We start from the raw sequence: 17,352 nt of genomic DNA on the forward strand, positions 1-17,352 counted from the left end.
CTTACCAAAACTTCCCCCCCCTTACCCTAGTTTTAAGGGTTTTTAATGAAAATTGCTATAAAAAACATGTCTTTTTGTAAGGGTATGTACACAAAAAAAATGATAAACTCATCCTGAAAATAATATGACATCATATATAGTTATTCATTTAGACAGACATACAGTGTTGAGAAAAAGTCTTAGATAAATATCAGACTGTTTCTTTTTTATATAAAATAACTTTTTGATTAAATTTTTTCTTCAAATATGCAGGGAGGGGGGGGTTTTTGGGCTATTTATTACACTAGTCCCCAATATTTCATATAAAATTTTCTTATTCGTTGGCTCAACAACTTTGGGGACTTTAATAGAATTTTGATTGGTTGGTTAATTAAGTCGAGTTTCCATACATTTCATCCACTAATTGTAATCTATATAAGGGGTAATTTTGTGTATCATCATTTGGGATGCACAAAATTTCTTTGGTATAAAGTTTATATTATACAAAATAAAATACTTTCAATTACCTGGTTTGTTATATTCAGTGAAAAAAGATTATAACCTAATTTCTACACTAATTTAAAAATTTGGTAAGGTATAATGAATAGTCACTGTCTGTATGGCGCGTAGCGCCAAAATTTTTTTGTTGAGTATTTCTTGATCTTTTTTTTTGGAAACTGGGATAGTTTTGCTTTTTGTAGGGTAGGGGGCAAAAAGGGGCATTTTTGTTGACCAGGGGGGGGCAAAATGGGGCATTTTTCAACATTTAGGGGGGGCAGGGGGGGCGGTGGCTAGGGGGGGGGGCAGGGTGGGGCGTTTTGGTCGCTAGGAGGGGGGGCGATTGCCCCAAATGCCCCCTTCGGTTCGCACGCCACTGAGTTGCTACGTTTTCACCAATTTGCTAGAAAGGCTTCACTATTAACAATTTTGGCGCTGTAACCTCTTGAGAACTGAAAAACTACTACTTTATGTCAGGCTATGTTAGGATATATTGGGTACTGGAAAGCAGCTGAATAAAACATATTTCCCACATAGCGTTACAGGACTAACGGACAGACAAAGTGAATTATACATAAGCTTAGCTATTTAATAAAATCTACCTCCAAATCGTCGAGACCATCAACTTGGGCAATACTGTCCTCAACCTTATTGACTTCACAAGAGTTGTCCACAAGATTCTCTGCTGGTTGTGCAGTAGTAGCAGTACTTTCACTTAAATCAGTTTTTGTTACATCACATGACTCGTCTGTAACTGCTGCTGCGACATTATTTGAATCATCAACAACAGCTTCATTGGCATCACTGGTAGTTGTTTGGCTTATTTCACCGCCATTTTCAGGTTCAATTTCAGCAGCAGTAGTCTCGTTGTCATTGTCTGATTTTTCAGCATTCACCGGTAATACTGATTTGTCCGCAATTTCAGCTGATTTATCAGCATTATCGGCAATTTTGTTGGAATCATTGATAGATTTATCAGTTTGAACGTTCTTCTGGTCATTTTCTTCCATCTCTTCTTCACCCTCAGAATCTTCGTCCCACTCATCTTGGATATCTAAACAAGCAGAAAATTTGTCGCCATTTTCAATCTATCCCATTTCTAATTTTCGCGCCATTTTCTTACTGTCCCATTTTTAAATTTCGCGCCATTTAATGGCGCAATTTTCCCATAAGCTATGAATGACAAAGCATTTTGTCGCATTCAGTACCTAGTGATTCAATTTGGAAAAATAATTTTGGGGACAAATTAAGATTGTTGTAGAAGAAAGAGAATAAAAGCATTAAAAAAAGTTTACCTACCCAACAAGGGAAATATATCTAAAATAATATATAGGGTGGGGGGGGGGGGGGGCAGATAAAAAGGTCGTCAATTCTACCAAGTACCCCCCCCCCCCAACAATAACAACTGGAAAGTGATTTTTTTAAAATTAGTTTTGTTGTCATTAAATTAAAGCTCTAAAATCAGATGGAAGGACAAACGAACCTTAGCTTTTAATATTTGATTGATTACTTTTTATTCCAGCTTCTTTAGGCTTATCTGTCCCAGCAGTACTCCATTATATAATAGTTGCTACACCAAAAGACCTAATATGCTACCTTGGGGTACTCCATTATCTAAAAGTTGCTACACCAAAGGACCTAATATGCTACCTTGAGGTACTCCATTATCTAATAGTTGCTACACCAAAGGACCTAATATGCTACCTTGAGGTACTCCATTATCTAATAGTTGCTACATCAATAGACCTAATATGCTACCTTGCGGTACTCCATTATCTAATAGTTGCTACATCAAAGGACCTAATATGCTACCTTGATGTACTCCATTATCTAGCAGTTGCTGCACCAAAGGACCTAATATGCTACCTTTAAAAGTTGATTGATTACCTTTTATTCCAGCTTCTTTAGGCTTCTCTATCCCAGCAGCATTGAAGCTGGTATCCAAGGATGATATCCTAGAAGAAAGGTATTTTTGTTATAGACTTCCTTATCAATAAAGGTCCTAATATGCTACCTTGGGGTACTCCATAATCTGTATCTAATGTAACAGACTGTAACAATGTACCAATTGTAACTCAGTGTAAGAACAATCCGACCCTAATTTTCAGGGTGTCGGAGCCGGAGCCGGGAGCAGCAACATTTTTGGTGGAGCCGGAGCCGGATCCGGAGCCGTATTTTTCGTTAAAAACGGCTCCGGCTCCGGATTAGCTAAAAATGATTTTTTAAAAAAATATTATAGTTTGGCAACTATTGTTACTTAACAAATAGACACACATCCTTCTACTTTTATATAGCTTTAATCAAATACAAGCAAAATATTTTATATTATTTATTTTAATTTATCAAAAAATTGATATATTAATTTTAAGGTAGGAGCCGGAGCCGCATCAAAATTATACGGCTCCGACACCCTGCTAATTTTAGTTAGGAAGTACAAATACACTTTCAAGATAGATTTAAAGTTTAATGGATCTGATTGACACTCTATAGTTATAAATCTATTATATCCTATCTATAATACAAAGTAGAACGATGTCTGTCTGTCTGTTTGTTTGCAGCGAAGGATTTCGCTAACCGCTGAACCGATCGGGTTCTCCTTAACAGGGTAGCTTCTCAGAGGTCCTAGGAAGGTTTATAACTATTTTGAGGGAGGGTGATACCACCCTCCTAAGAGAAATCTCTATAAATCGAAATAGGGTGGGGGGGGGGGGTTGTCGTGATATTAGCCAGCTTGGAGAAACATTTTAATTTTCTGTGAATTACAATTAGTAGTTAAACCCTTTGGAAACTCAAATAAATGAACTAACCAATCAAAATTGAATGAAAGTCCATAAAGTCGTAAGCCATCGAATAAGAGAGCATGGATCATGGAAAGAAAACGAAGTTGCCGGTTTCATCGTATTTTCACAGTAGCTTTTGAAGGGTTATTTTAGGTTAGGTTAAGTAAATGTTAATGATTGCCTCGCAGGGCTAGAGCCCCCCACAGGAGCTAGAAATAGGAGAAAGGCTACTGTGAAAAAACGACGAAACCGGAAACTTCGTTTTCTTTCCATGATCCGAGAACATTAATATAAAACTATGGGGACTAGTTTAATAAACAGCCCAATGTCTCCTCCTCCCCTGGCCTCAACAAGAACAATAATGTTCCTTACCTGTATTCAGCGGCGTCGGAGAAACCTCCATTTAATTTCTCCACAGAAGCTCCAATCTTAATTTCACCTACAGCAAAATTTAAATTCTATTTTAAAAAGTAGTAAGCTTTTTTTGTATGTAACTTATACATTAAGATTCCGATATCTACTGAACTGATTCTCTTTTTGAGGGAAGCTTAAAATAAGTCCCCGGGTTGTTTTAGCTTAGTTAATTTTTAGATATTATACTTGGGATAGTTTTAATCTATTTTCTTTACTCCTTTGAATATTGAGGCCCTAGAGACTATGGGCACAGCCGCTAGTTCTTTATATATAAGTAACAGAATGTCTTTCTTGTCTGTGTGAGTCTGTAGCAAAGGATCTTGCCAACCACGGAACCAATATGGTTCTCCTTTACAGTGTAGCTTATTATAGGTCCCGGGATGGTTATAGGCTGTTTTATTTTTTATAAATTGTTTTACTTTCATGCCCTTTCACATCCCTGCGAAAATCTACCTATCTTTTTACTTATAATTTTAAATTGAAGTAGGGTGTGGGGGGGGGGAGGTCGACCCTGCTACCCCCTTGCGCATGTCAAGTCATAATGCACTTGAGATGGCCCTAATGGCTATACAAAAGTGTCTTGTCCTACTCCATGATGACTTAGGTCCAAACACTAAGAAACTAGGGCTACACACACAAAAAAAAAACACAGAAACACACACACACAAACATACACACCCAGGCATCAACATAAACAGACACATGTACACACACACACAAAAAAACACACCCACACATAAACACACAGCTGTCTATGCCTACCAGAATCTGGAGTTTGTTCAAGAAAATTTGTAATCTCCACATCACTTTTGTCCAGACCAATTGATTCTTCCTCTTTTGGTTCGGCTGAGGCTGTATCTCCGCCTTCCCCGACTGCGGCCGAATCACCGCCCTCTTCGGGTGCACCGGTAACTTCTCCAATTTGCAGATCACTGTAGATGTCGGCCAAGATATCTTTACCTAAAGACAGTGTGATGTAAGCAGGGTTTCGGATCCGGATCCACAAGGATCCGCATATTTTCGAGTCCAAGGATCCGGATCCTTGGACTCAAAAAATGCGGAAAAAATGGAAAAATCTACCTAAATTTATATACAATCTCAGACATTTTCTTGATGAGAGCTAATCTTTAAGGTTTAGGGTCAGACTTGAAAATTAAAAGTATTTTTGACTTCGAATTAAAGAATAAATATTTTTTGAAAGGTTTGGTGATTTTATTTTTATTGTCAAGGATCCGGAACCGGATCCGGTAGGATCCGGATCCGCAAAAAATCAATGCGGATCCGAAACCCTGGATGTAAGTATTAGCAGGGACGATGGGGACAATGGATTGTTAAATTCACTGGTCCCCAAAGTTTTATATTCACGTTTTCTTATTTGTTAGCTTAACAACAATTGGAGACTTTAATTGAATTTTGATTGGTTGGTTCATTAAGAGTATCCAAACGTTTCAAACACTAATTTTAATCAACAAAATGGATATTTTTGTGAGTTATCATTTTTAAAAAAACACTGGGCAGGGTTATTTAAAGAAACAGATTCTTTCAACCCCTTATTTACATTTTAATTAGTGGTTAAATCGTTTGGACAATCCACTTAATGAACCAATCTATAAATATTCAATAAAAGTCCAAAAAATCAGAAATCGTTATTATAAAACTTTGGAGACTAGATGTTTTAAACGACTAAAATCCGTCAATTCACGAGCAAATACAATAAATGAGTAACAACGAACAGACTGACAGACTAAAAGACAGACAGACAGACTGATAGAGGGAGAGACTAACAGAGGGAAGACTGGCAGAGGGACAGAATAACAGACTGACAGAGAGACAGACTGAAAGAGGAACAGTCTGACAGAGGGACAGACTGACAGAGGGACAGAAGGATTGACTGACAGAGGGACTGAAGGACAGACTGACAGAGGGACAAAGGGTCAGACTGACATAGAGACAGACTGACATAGAGACAGACTGGCCATAGGGACAGACTGACAGAGAGACAGACTGACAGAGGGACAGACTGACAGAGGGACAGACTGACAGAGAGACAGACTGACAGAGAGACAGACTGACTGACGGTTTTACTGACAGAGGGACAGACTGACAGAAGGTCAGACACACAGAGGGACAGACTAACAGAGACAGACTGGCCAGAGGGACAGACCAGAAGACAAACTGAAAGAGGGACAGACAGATAGATTGAAAGAGGTACAGCCAGACAGAGGGACAGACTGCCACTCAAATATACGCATATCCGCCTTGCCTACCTGTTTCAAGCTGATCCTTCTTCTCCCCCATGTTATTATACTCCTCCCCCATATATTGTTCCCCCATCATGTATTCTCCTCCCTCCTCCTCCCCCTCATTGTAATCCTCCTCCTCATTGTAATCCCCCTCCTCCCCCTCCATGTATTCCCCCTCCTCTTCAGCTGCCGCCATCTCTTGAGCCCTAAAAAAGTTGCATATTAATTTTCCATTTTTTCCCGCCAAATTCTGGTTTATAGAATTTCATCTCTTGATTTCATTTGCCAGGATCATAAGGGATAAGAAAATGGAAGATAAAGGGGGAGGTAGGTTGTGCTAAAATTCCGTAAAGGTGTGAGTTTTAAGGCTTTAAAAGAACGATAATATTCACTAAATATATGTATATAATTTTTTTTGTCTATGGTTCTATTTAATAAGGAATACATATATTTAGTGAATATTATCGTTCTACTACTGTTTTTAAGCCTTAAAACTCACACCTTTACGGAATTTTAGCACAAACCACCTCCCCCTTACATAATTTCGAACCTTTAATGTCAAGGGGTAATAGTTATTTATCACATTGTATAATATCCAGCTTTCCGTGGATATAAAATGTACAATTATAGGATTAAAACCTGTTTTTTTTAGCCCCGAGATGCCGAATGCTGGCTGTCTGTCTGATTATCTATCTGTCTGTCTGTATATTTGTCTATATGTCTGTCTCAGTCTGTCTATCTTCCTGACTATCAACTTTCTGTCTGTCTGTCTAACTATCTATTTATATGTCTGTCTATCTCTTTCTGTCTGCCTGCCTATCTATCTCTGTCTGTCTGTCTATATGTATCTATCTTACTATCAACTTTCTGTCTGCCTGCCTATCTATCTCTGTCTGTCTGTCTATATGTATCTATCTTACTATCAACTTTCTGTCGGCCTGTCTATCTATCTGACCATCAACTTTGTGTTTTTCTATTTATCTGACTATCAACTTTCTGTCTGTCTGCCTGTCTATCTATCTGACTATCAACTGTCTGGCTATCAACTGTCTGTCTGTCTCTCTATCTATTTATCTATCTATATGTCTGTCTGTCTATCCATCTGACTATCAACTTTCTGTCTGTCTGTCTGTCTATCTGTCTGTCTGTCTGTCTATCTATCTGACAAACAACTTTCTTTCTGTATGTATGTCTATCTATCTGTCTGTCTGTCTATCTATCTGTCTGTCTGTCCATCTATATGTCTGTCTGTCTATCTATTTATCTATCTATCTATCTATCTATCTACCTGCGCATCTCCTTCATTTCCTCCCTCCATCTTTTCTCCTCCTCTTTTCTTCGCTTCTCCTCCTCCTTCCTCCTCACCTCCCTTCTCAGTTGTTCCTCCTGTGAAAAGTAAAATGTTCCTGGTAACGAATATCTACAACAAGGATGACAACATCCATAAAAGCGAAGCTCTGAAACTGACAGACAAACAAACGTACATTTACACTTGTAGAGTGTCAGAACTGAATAATGTATAAAAGTCGAACGAAACAAAATTATCCATCTGTAGTAAATCTGTTAAAATACTACTTAAAAACTTTTTAGGACTTGATTCCACAGATGCTTCGCTTTATTGTCCTAGGTATCAGTATTCCAAAAATCAGACAAATCGAATAATTTTATCACATAAAAATTTGTTGATAAAAAAGTTAAAAAGGAACATGTTTAAAATGGACGTACGGACTTTCTGGTAACGAATATAGAAGTGCTTCGCTTTCTACCTCTTACCTAACTTTTATTGGAATCATCATGCAAAGTTTGAAATCGATAGGACAATTCTAACATGCCTAAATTAACGAAAAGAGCTATCCGTTACGGACGTACGGACCGACCCTAATTATAAAATAGCTTCGCATTTAAAAATCTATGAATTTTAAAGGCTGCTAAAGGCCAAACGGTGGAACGTATAATTTTTTCTCGCACAGAATTTAAACCAACAAAAGAAGGCCTACAAATAATTTAGAATAGTCATAAATCAAAACTGCAGTTATCTCACAGTGCACAAAATTTGAAAAAATTTTGAAAAATTAAAATTCAATCTATGGATAATAAGTGTATTTAGTTTATTGTTTAAGTTTCTATTAGTAGAGCCCAATCGGTTCAGTAGTGAACAAGATTTTAGCCTTATACTTTGTATTATAGATAAGTGTATAAATTTAACCAGATATGTTTTGTTCCATGTATTGAGATTCAGGTTATATTACTCAAAGTAGAGCCCTGCATTGGTTCAGTAGTTACTGATATTTAAGCTTCAGACAGACAGACGGACAGACAATGTTCTACTTTGTGTTATAGAGAAATGTATTAATATTACCAGATATGTTTTCAGTTTGTTATTCCATGTATTGAGATCAAGGTTTTCTTTCTCATGGTCCAGCTCATCCTGCAGACAGGTAACAATTGCAATTTGTCCGTCCGTCTGTCAGTCCGTCCGTCTGTCTGTCTATATGTCCACCTGTCTGTCTATCATTCGGTAACGCTTTAGGGAAAAGCAGGGAGGAAGTGGACAATTGGTTGTTTATAACAAAGTTTTCTTATTTGTTGGCTTAACAATTTTGGTGACTTCTATTGAATTTTGCTTGGTTAGTTCATTAAGTTGAGTCTGTCCAAACATTTCAACCACAAATTGTAATCTACATTGGGATTTTCATCCATTTATCGGCCATTGCCTTATCCCTTTAGATCCCTGATGAAAAAGAGATATCTCAGCTGCTTTTAAAGATAGACAGCTGAAATTTTCAGTGAAGACTCTGTGAAGACTTTCTCTGTCTGTCTGACCGTAACGCTATCGGGGGAAAATGTGATTTTTTCAGATGCTATTTAAGGTACGACTGTTTTTATTTTCAATAAAAATTTCAATGACATGACTCTTAAACTCACGTTGTCCGTCAGTCAGTCTGTTTGTGACTCTATGGGTAATTTTGTTTATGATCATTGGAAATGAACATTATTTACCGGTCATTGTCTTAACCCTTTTTTAATGGTTGTTTATTAAGTATAGTGTTTTTTTACTACTATTTGAAATCTAATGCAGGGGTTATTTTGTGTATCATTGTCTCCCCCCCCCTCCCTCCCTCCCCAGATAAAACTTGCAATTGTATTCCTCTGATGCCCAGGGTTCGTCTCTGTCGTCCAGAAAATCTCGTCGGTCTGCATTCATCTTCATCTGGCCCTTTAGGTTCTAAACAATACAAAAATATGTGATTGGCTTGCTTTCTCATTGAATCCAACTATACCCAGAACCACTTCATTATGCAATCTACATTTTCCTGGATATTTTGTCTACGGTAGACCATAAGTGTACAGCTTTACAGTACATTGTTTCTATTTGTTAAAGCAACACGTATGAAAGAAAAAGATTCTGTTTAAAGTAAAATGCTTATATTTCAATCAAAATCTATATTTTTGTATTTTTTACCGATCCACTTCATTATGCAAATCTAAAGAAAATCAATGAGAAAACGTTTGTTTTGCCCTTTTCTCCACTTTTAAAAATTAATTCTGATAAAAGAACAATTTTTTAAGGGATTTATGCATTAATTATAATGAAAAACAGTTTAAGGTAAAAATACTGAGCAAAGGGGGAGGTGGGAGGCTTGTCCTTAAACATGGACTTGTTTTCTTACTTTTCTACCAATTAAAACGAAATTTGATGCTTATCCACAATTTTATTCCAATACAAAAGGCTAATGTTTAATAGCATAATGTTTTTTTCTTTATTATAGTATTTGTATTTACGGAGAATGTTGTTTGTCATCCTTATTAAATTGAACTAATATTATTAAAATAGCTTAAACAAGTCCTTAAGCAATATATGTGCTAACCGCTCAACTAATATGGTTCCCCTTAACAATACAGCTTAAAATTAAACCACCTCTATTACCTTAATAACAAATAAAATATTATTTGAGATGCAAAAAAAGGATAGAACAATTTAGTTTGAATGGGAGGAGAAAAAACAAATATGAATAAGAAATAATTGAAAAAAAGAAATTCTATCCCTATCACTTTAGAGGACAGCTGCCGACCCCCAGTCTTATGGTTAAAGCCAAATACATGTTAAAAATAAAAATTAGCCTGAAAAGTATACGAAAATGTTTTTGATATGTTAAAAAAATCCATTTTAAAATCTTGATTTTGAGGATGATGGCCTTTAAGATGCTCTTACTGGTGGTGATGGTGAGCTAAATGTTATTAAAGTGCATGCCAATGAAGAAAACTTATATATTGAACTATGATCCAGTTTTTGTAGTCATAGCAGCCTCCAGCCAAGCAATGTTAAAACAAGAAAAAAATTGCAATTTTAATTACTAAAATTCATAAAGTAAATAATGTAGTTTTTAGATAATGGTTATATTTCATGTCGAGAGGCTCCACTGGAGGCTGCTATGACTACAAAAAATGGTACATAGGTTAATAGACAAGTTGTTGTACTGGTCATGTACTTAAATAACATTTAGCTCACCTTCACCACCAGTAAGAGCATCTTAAAGGCCATCATCCTCAAAATCAAGATTTTAAAATGGATTTTTTTAACACATCAAAAAACATTTTTTGTTTACTTTTCAGGGTAATTTTTATCTTTAACATGTATTTAGCTTCATCCATAAGACTGGGGGTCGGCAGCTGTCCTCTAAAGTGATAGGGATAGAATTTCTTTTTTTCAATTATTTCTTATTTAGAAAAATCATTAAAATCTACCTTAAACTGTTTATTATTAAAATTAATGCATAAATCTCGTAAAAAAATGTTATTTTATCAGAATCATTTTTTAAAAGTGGAGAAAAGTGCAAAACAAACGTTTTCCCATTGATTTTCTTATGATTTGCATAATGAAGTGGATCGGTAAAAAATACAAAAATATAGATTTTGATTGAAATATAAGCATTTTACTTTAAAAAGAATCTATTTCTTTTGTCATATGTGTTGCTTTAACAAATAGAAACAATGTACTGTAAAGCTGTACACTTATGGACTACCGTAGACAAAATATCCAGGAAAATGTAGATTGCATAATGAAGTGGTTCTGGGTTTAATAAGAAAGCTTTATTAGAGAAAACTTTGGGGACTAGCGTAATTAACAGCCCAATGTCCCCTCACCAGGGTTGGCAGAAAAATTCAAGGGCAGATTAAACCACATCGTTTTCGCCTCCAAAAAGGTCCTAAATTAATACTTTTTCTAAAGAAACTTCAAATTTTTTCTTAAAACGACTTATTTATATTTTTTAAAAAGTCCTAGGACTTTTCTAGAAAAAGCCGGATTTTTTCTAACCTTAATCGCCCCCCTCCCCCCCCCCCCCCACCAATTTTTATGTTAACATGTTTTTATGTGTTACAATTTGATTGTTTTGCTCTGTTTATTTTTCTTTTGAATTCTAAGTTATTCCTCATAGATTAATTAACAGTCCAATGTCCCCTCCTTCCCTTATTAGGTCCTGAAGAACTAATCCTAACTATTGCAGACAACCAACCCATTGTTTGTACGACCTTGAATTGAAAAATGTTAATAATATCTTTATGTTTAGCCTGTTTAATGGCCAAGGCATTCATAGCCCATTCGTCGTAATAGACAAATGTAGATACCATACAAAATAAATAGTGCGCCAAAAAAAACATGTGTACAATGTAAAAATGGCGGGAAATGTTTTTGTGACCGACCTTGATCTTGGCTTTCAGCTTTTTCCGCTTGACCTGAGACCTTGGCACTGGACACTCTGTGCTGTCCTCCATCTTCCTGCAGCCTGTCTGCCCGGGGTAACAGATGATAGCCAGATACCTGAATATTAAAAAATAAATAGCGCGTAAAAATGGCGCCAAAAAAAAATTTGGCGGGAAATTTATATTATAAAAGGATGACCGACCACATCCTCCATCTTCCTGTAGCCTGTCTGCCCGGGATAAGGGATTTTCAAAATATAAATGGCGGGAAATATTTTAAAAGGAAGACCACATCCTCCATCTGCCCAGGGTAACAGAAAATAGCCAGGTACCTGTACCCTAGTATATGGATATAGATTCAGGGATCTAAAGGGATAAGACAATGATCGATAAATTGATGTAAATCCCCAAATGCTATACACAAAATTACCCCTTCAGTTGATTACAATTTGTGGTTGCAACGTTTGGACACTCATTTTAATAAACTAAAATTAACGTCTTGTGTATTTCTTTCAACTTCTCCTCTTCGAAGGCAAAGATTTTCATCATTATATATAATACCTTTTAAAATCTGGTTCGATTCTCGGAAGTGAATTATAGAGAACACCAAGAACATTGATTTTTAGGACATTTGTAGCAATTAATTTTTTAATTAAAAAAAAAATCCTTTTAAAATATTGCTAGAATCCGGAATCCGCCAAAAATAAGAATCCGAAATCCGCAAGGATTTCGCCACTTTTTTTGACTGATTCCTTAAAAATCCGGAGTCCGAATCCGGCCCAAAAATTCGACGGATTGCCATTACTATTTTGTAGTAAGACAGACAGACCAATTATGTTGTATAGTGGATACAAAAAAAATCAGGGATCTAAAGGGATAGGACAATAGGCGATAATTTGATGTACATCCCCAATTAACAAAATTACCACTTTTGTAGAATACAACTAGTGGTTGAAACATTCTAATAGTAGGACTTACCAATGCGAATTTTCATTGACCGGGACCACAATGAAATCCTTCTCGAATATGTTGGTCTTTCTGGTCCACCTCTTGACCCTGTCATGGCGGCGCACTGGGCCCTCTTTCTTAGCCTCTATTGGGGTTGGCTTGGCGGTCAGACGGCTGTACCAAAACGTTGTGAACATGTGAACCCTAGGACAAAATAAAATAAGTTTAGTATTATTAATAATTCTAAATGAAAACAAGGATGACAACATCCATAAAAGCTAGGCTCTGAAAAAATAGGACAGACGAACACTAACATTTGTAGAGTGTCACAACTGAATAAGCTGAATATATGCGTACATGTCTAAACAAAAAATTAAGTAAATTTGTTGCAAAACTCGGATATTTTTATCACATAAAATTTTTCTGTTAAAAAAGTTAAAAATCAACATGTTTAAAATGGACGTACGGATATTTTGGTAAAGGTTAGAGAGTTGCTACGATTTTTAAATCTTATTCAACTACTACAGGAATCACCATGCATAGTTTAAAATCGATAGGACAATTCTAACATGCCTAAATTAACGAAAAAAATTATCCGTTCTAGACGGACGAACGTACAGACCAACCCTAATTATAGAAAAGATTCGCTACAAAAAAAGGATAGGTACTAGGGCTAAGTCTCTAGCTGTAGTACTCTGGAGAGGTGAGTGGATTCATAATTGATGTCATTGCTTGAGCATAAATTAAATCATTTTTTATTAGTTTTTGACCAAAACTGTAGGTTTTTTATTGAAAAAAGTGAAGCAATTTTTTTTAATACCCTTCAGACAGTTAGACAAAAGATAGCTATACAGATTGATATACAGACTAATGGACAGACAGACAGATAGGTAAATAGACAGACATACACACATACAGATAGACAAGAAACTGTCTATGTCCTTCTTATTCATGATAGCAAATTGGGGGTACAGAAAGACAGACAGATAGATAAATAGACAGAGAGGCAGATAGATAAATAGACAGACAGACAGACAGACAGACAGACAGATAGATAGATAATTACCTGTCCCTATCATTCTTATCCATGATGGCAAACTGAAGGTACAGAAAGACAGACAGACAGAATGACAGATAGATAAATAGACAGACAGACAGATAGATAAATAGACAGACAGACAGATAGATATACAGACAAACATACAGACAGACAGACAGATAGATAAATAGACAGACAGATTTGATAAATACCTGTCCCTATCATTTTTGTCCATGATGGCAAACTGTAGGTACAGAAAGACAGACAGACAGAATGACAGATAGATAAATAGACAAACATACAGACAGACAGATAGATAAATAGACAGACAGATTGATAAATACCTGTCCCTATCATTCTTGTCCATGATGGCAAACTGAAGGTATCTCAGGTAGAAGTCGATGATGGTGTCGTTCAGGTAGGTCTCCACCTTCAGGGTCTTGTAGTCGTCTGTGGTTACAGATACAGGACCCACTCCCTCCACACTACCTGTAACATAGATAGATAGAAAGATAGTCTCCACCTTCAGGCTCTTGTAGACGTCCTTGGTAGAAGAAGTAGAAAAATGCTAGACATACCATTGGAAAGCTTATAGGCTCTAGTTTTCATATTGGTATGTAACGTTTTTGTACTATTATTAGTTTATGGCCACACTCCATCCACACTTCCCGTAAACAGCAAGTCAAGTGGATAAGATCAGGGAGGAAGGGGACATTGGGCTGTTTATTACGCTAATAAATTGATGAACAACGCCTAATGATGACACACAAATTAAAATTAGGTAGTGGTTGGAACGTCTAAACACTCAACTTAATAAAAAAACCTATCAAAATTCAGAGAGTTCCAAAGATTTTAAGTCAATGCACAAGAAAACGTTATTTCAAACTTTTAGGACAATTTTGTAGTCTACACTACTTGTGCAAGTCATGGCGATAAAGCATGGATAAATAATATGTGGATATTGTGACAGGGGCATTTAGGTTGCTAATATAGTCCTCAGGGCTCAAATATTGATCAATGCAGTCCTCAGTGGTTGGGGGAGGGGATGACATATTTATAAGAAAGGGGTGGGAAGTAACGGTTACATTAGCAGAAACATTGTTTTCATAGTATGGATATGTATGGATATAATACCTACAATACGATATATGATTGTTCAGTGTGATCCCTGAGATCCGGTTCTAATCCACCGGATATTAATCGTATTCGCAGCCATACACTGGAAATAATTGTTTATTATACCTGGGAGTGGAAACTGACAATACTTCTGCACTGGATCTGGCTTCGGCGGCGGCGGGGGCTGCGGCTTCATCGGCTGTCCGTAACCCGGCTGCCCGTGAGGCGGCCACATGCCGGCAGCTGCGGACATGGCGCCGTAAGGATGGCCAGCCGCTGCACCATATGCGGCCGCCAGACCGCCGGGTACTCCGCCCCACATCATAGGCGAGGGTTGTAATATTTTTTGAAGATTTATCTAAAAATAAAAAGGTTTAGCAAAGGATGACAACTTCCATAAAACAGTAGGACAAACTTACATTAACACTTGTCAAGTGTCAGAACTGAATAAGCAGAATATAATTGTATAAGTTTATACTAAATTGTAAGTATTTTTGTTGCAAAACCTCTTAAGTACAGTTTACTGTTTAAGGACATACTTACATTTTTAGAACTTGATTTTAAAGATACTTCAGAAGGCACAAGAAATCAAAAATTGATGTAAAACCCCAAAGATGATACACAAAATTACCCCTTCTGTAGTTTACAGTTAGTGGTTGAATATTTGGAATCTAAGGGGGGGTTTTAATGCAACCATCTCATAATCAGTGAGCAAATGGCACTTAGAATTCGAATTTCCATCTGAAATTTTGCACGAGTAATCCTTGGTAGGTATATTTGCCCTAAATCGAACAAAAAGTTGGAAAAGTATCGGCTAACGGCTGGCGGCTCAGCCGTATTGCCATTTTTTGGATATCTATATAGCAAATTAGTCGAAGAAACCTATTTCCACATAATACTCTTTTCCACTCTAAAACGCTATCAAACGGTTCTTGACGGTAGCTGTTGGTACTAGAAGTTTTAAAATTTTTATTGCTATCCACTGTGGGCTAGAATTGTATCAAGACAAAAGTAAGTGCCGAGCCCTGGGACCTATGTATGGTGAAAATAGACATAAAACCATGATGATTTCAGATAAAACAAAAATATTTCAGCGGGGGCTTTTAGAGAAAATTAGATTTGAAAATTTCAAATTCAATTTTCACCCCCTAGGAGTTGCCGCATAATCATGACAAGAAAAGCAAATATTATTTATTTTAAATTTTGAACAACTTTGCTTTTATAAAGTTCTTCATAAAACCACTCCTGGAGGGAGTTAATTAATGGCCATTTTTATCACTTGCTTTGTAAAGGTCACGAAAATTCAGCCCAAAATAAATCATATATAGAGAGGTTTTATGAAAGATTTTATAAAAGCAAAGTTGTTCAAAATGTATAAAAAATATTTGCTTTTCTTGTCATGATTATGCGGCAAATAGGGATTTAGGGAAAATAGACCTACCAAGGATTACTCATGCAAAAGTTCAGATCGAAATTCGAATTCTAAGTGCCATTTGCTCACTGATTACGAGATAATTGCATTACCCCCCCCCCCCTTAATAAATGAACTTATCAAAATACAATAAAAGTCTTCAAGGTTGTTAGGCCAACGAATAAGAAAACTTTAAGGACAAGTGTAATAAACAGCCTATTGTCCCCTCCCTCCCTGATATCCAACAACAATGACCTTGTCTTGTTGTTTCATGACAGGAAGTAGCCACTTGACCAGCCCGAATATCTGTCTGTCTGTCTATTTATCTGTCTGTCTATTTATCTGTTTGTCTTTCTGTCTATCTGTCTGTCTGTCAGTCTCTCATCCCTGATATCCAACAACACTGACCTTGTCTTGTTGTTTCATGATAGGAAGTATCCGCTTGACCAGCCCTAGTGTCTGTCTGTCTATTTATCTGTTTGTCTATCTGTCCATCTGTCTGTCTGTCTCTCATCCCTGATATCCCACAACACTGACCTTGTCTTGTTATTTCATGATAGGAAGGAGCCGCTTGACCAGCCCGTATGTCTGTCTGTCTATTTATCTGTTTGTCTATCTGTCCATCTGTCTGTCTGTGTCTCTTAACCCTGATATCCCACTACACTGACCTTGTCTTGTTGTTTCATGATAGGAAGGAGCCGCTTGACCAGCCCGAAGGTGCCGCCAAACTCTTCACTCTCACTGTCTGAATCCTATGACACAGTGCAACACAACTTAGCCTTATATGATACTTTGAGGCACTCCAAAATCCAAATGACAGGTCAAAATCCAGAGATCTAAAGGGATAAGACAATGGCTGATAAATTGATGTACAACCCCAATGTTAATACACAATAATGCCACTTCCTATATTTGGACACTCAACTTAATGAACCAACCAATTAATATTCATTAAAAGGCCTATCAACGCAACTTAGCCTAATATGCTACCTTGAGGCACTCAAATATCCCTGAGAGAAAGACAATGGGCTGTTTATTACACTAGCCCTTAAAGGTTTATAATAACATTTTCATTTTGAGTGGTTGGTTCATTAAGTTGAGTGTCCAAACGTTGCAACCACTTATTGTAATCTACAGAAGAGTAATTTTATTTATCATCATAGGGGATGTACATCAATTTACCAACCATTGTCTTATCCCTTTAGATCCGTGACCTAATAT

The 17,352-nt window shown here is 36.6% G+C and overlaps 1 protein-coding gene across 4 annotated transcripts in view; it reads right to left on the minus strand.

Annotated features, from left to right (window-relative positions):
* LOC145306848 (uncharacterized) overlaps positions 1–17,352 on the minus strand; it is a 78,689-nt gene that overhangs the window by 40,687 nt on the left and 20,650 nt on the right. For 3 of the 4 annotated variants that reach the window (XM_080149168.1, XM_080149166.1, XM_080149167.1), the window contains exons 17-29: positions 16,800–16,883; positions 14,847–15,078; positions 13,949–14,093; positions 12,596–12,769; positions 11,618–11,735; positions 9,061–9,140; positions 8,274–8,340; positions 7,203–7,300; positions 5,939–6,120; positions 4,434–4,631; positions 3,630–3,696; positions 2,365–2,432; positions 1,080–1,531 (exon numbers count right to left, since the gene is read on the minus strand). In XM_080149168.1, the coding sequence (XP_080005294.1) occupies positions 1,080–1,531; positions 2,365–2,432; positions 3,630–3,696; positions 4,434–4,631; positions 5,939–6,120; positions 7,203–7,300; positions 8,274–8,340; positions 9,061–9,140; positions 11,618–11,735; positions 12,596–12,769; positions 13,949–14,093; positions 14,847–15,078; positions 16,800–16,883 (1,965 nt within the window). Of the gene's footprint in view, positions 1–1,079; positions 1,532–2,364; positions 2,433–3,629; positions 3,697–4,433; positions 4,632–5,938; positions 6,121–7,202; positions 7,301–8,273; positions 8,341–9,060; positions 9,141–11,617; positions 11,736–12,595; positions 12,770–13,948; positions 14,094–14,846; positions 15,079–16,539; positions 16,595–16,799; positions 16,884–17,352 lie in introns of those variants that run through there. The other variant, XM_080149169.1, reaches the window with a different exon arrangement.

Source organism: Acartia tonsa, chromosome 15 (genome assembly GCF_053477335.1).
Source record: "Acartia tonsa isolate MP-2025a chromosome 15, ASM5347733v1, whole genome shotgun sequence".
NCBI lineage: Eukaryota > Metazoa > Arthropoda > Copepoda > Calanoida > Acartiidae > Acartia > Acartia tonsa.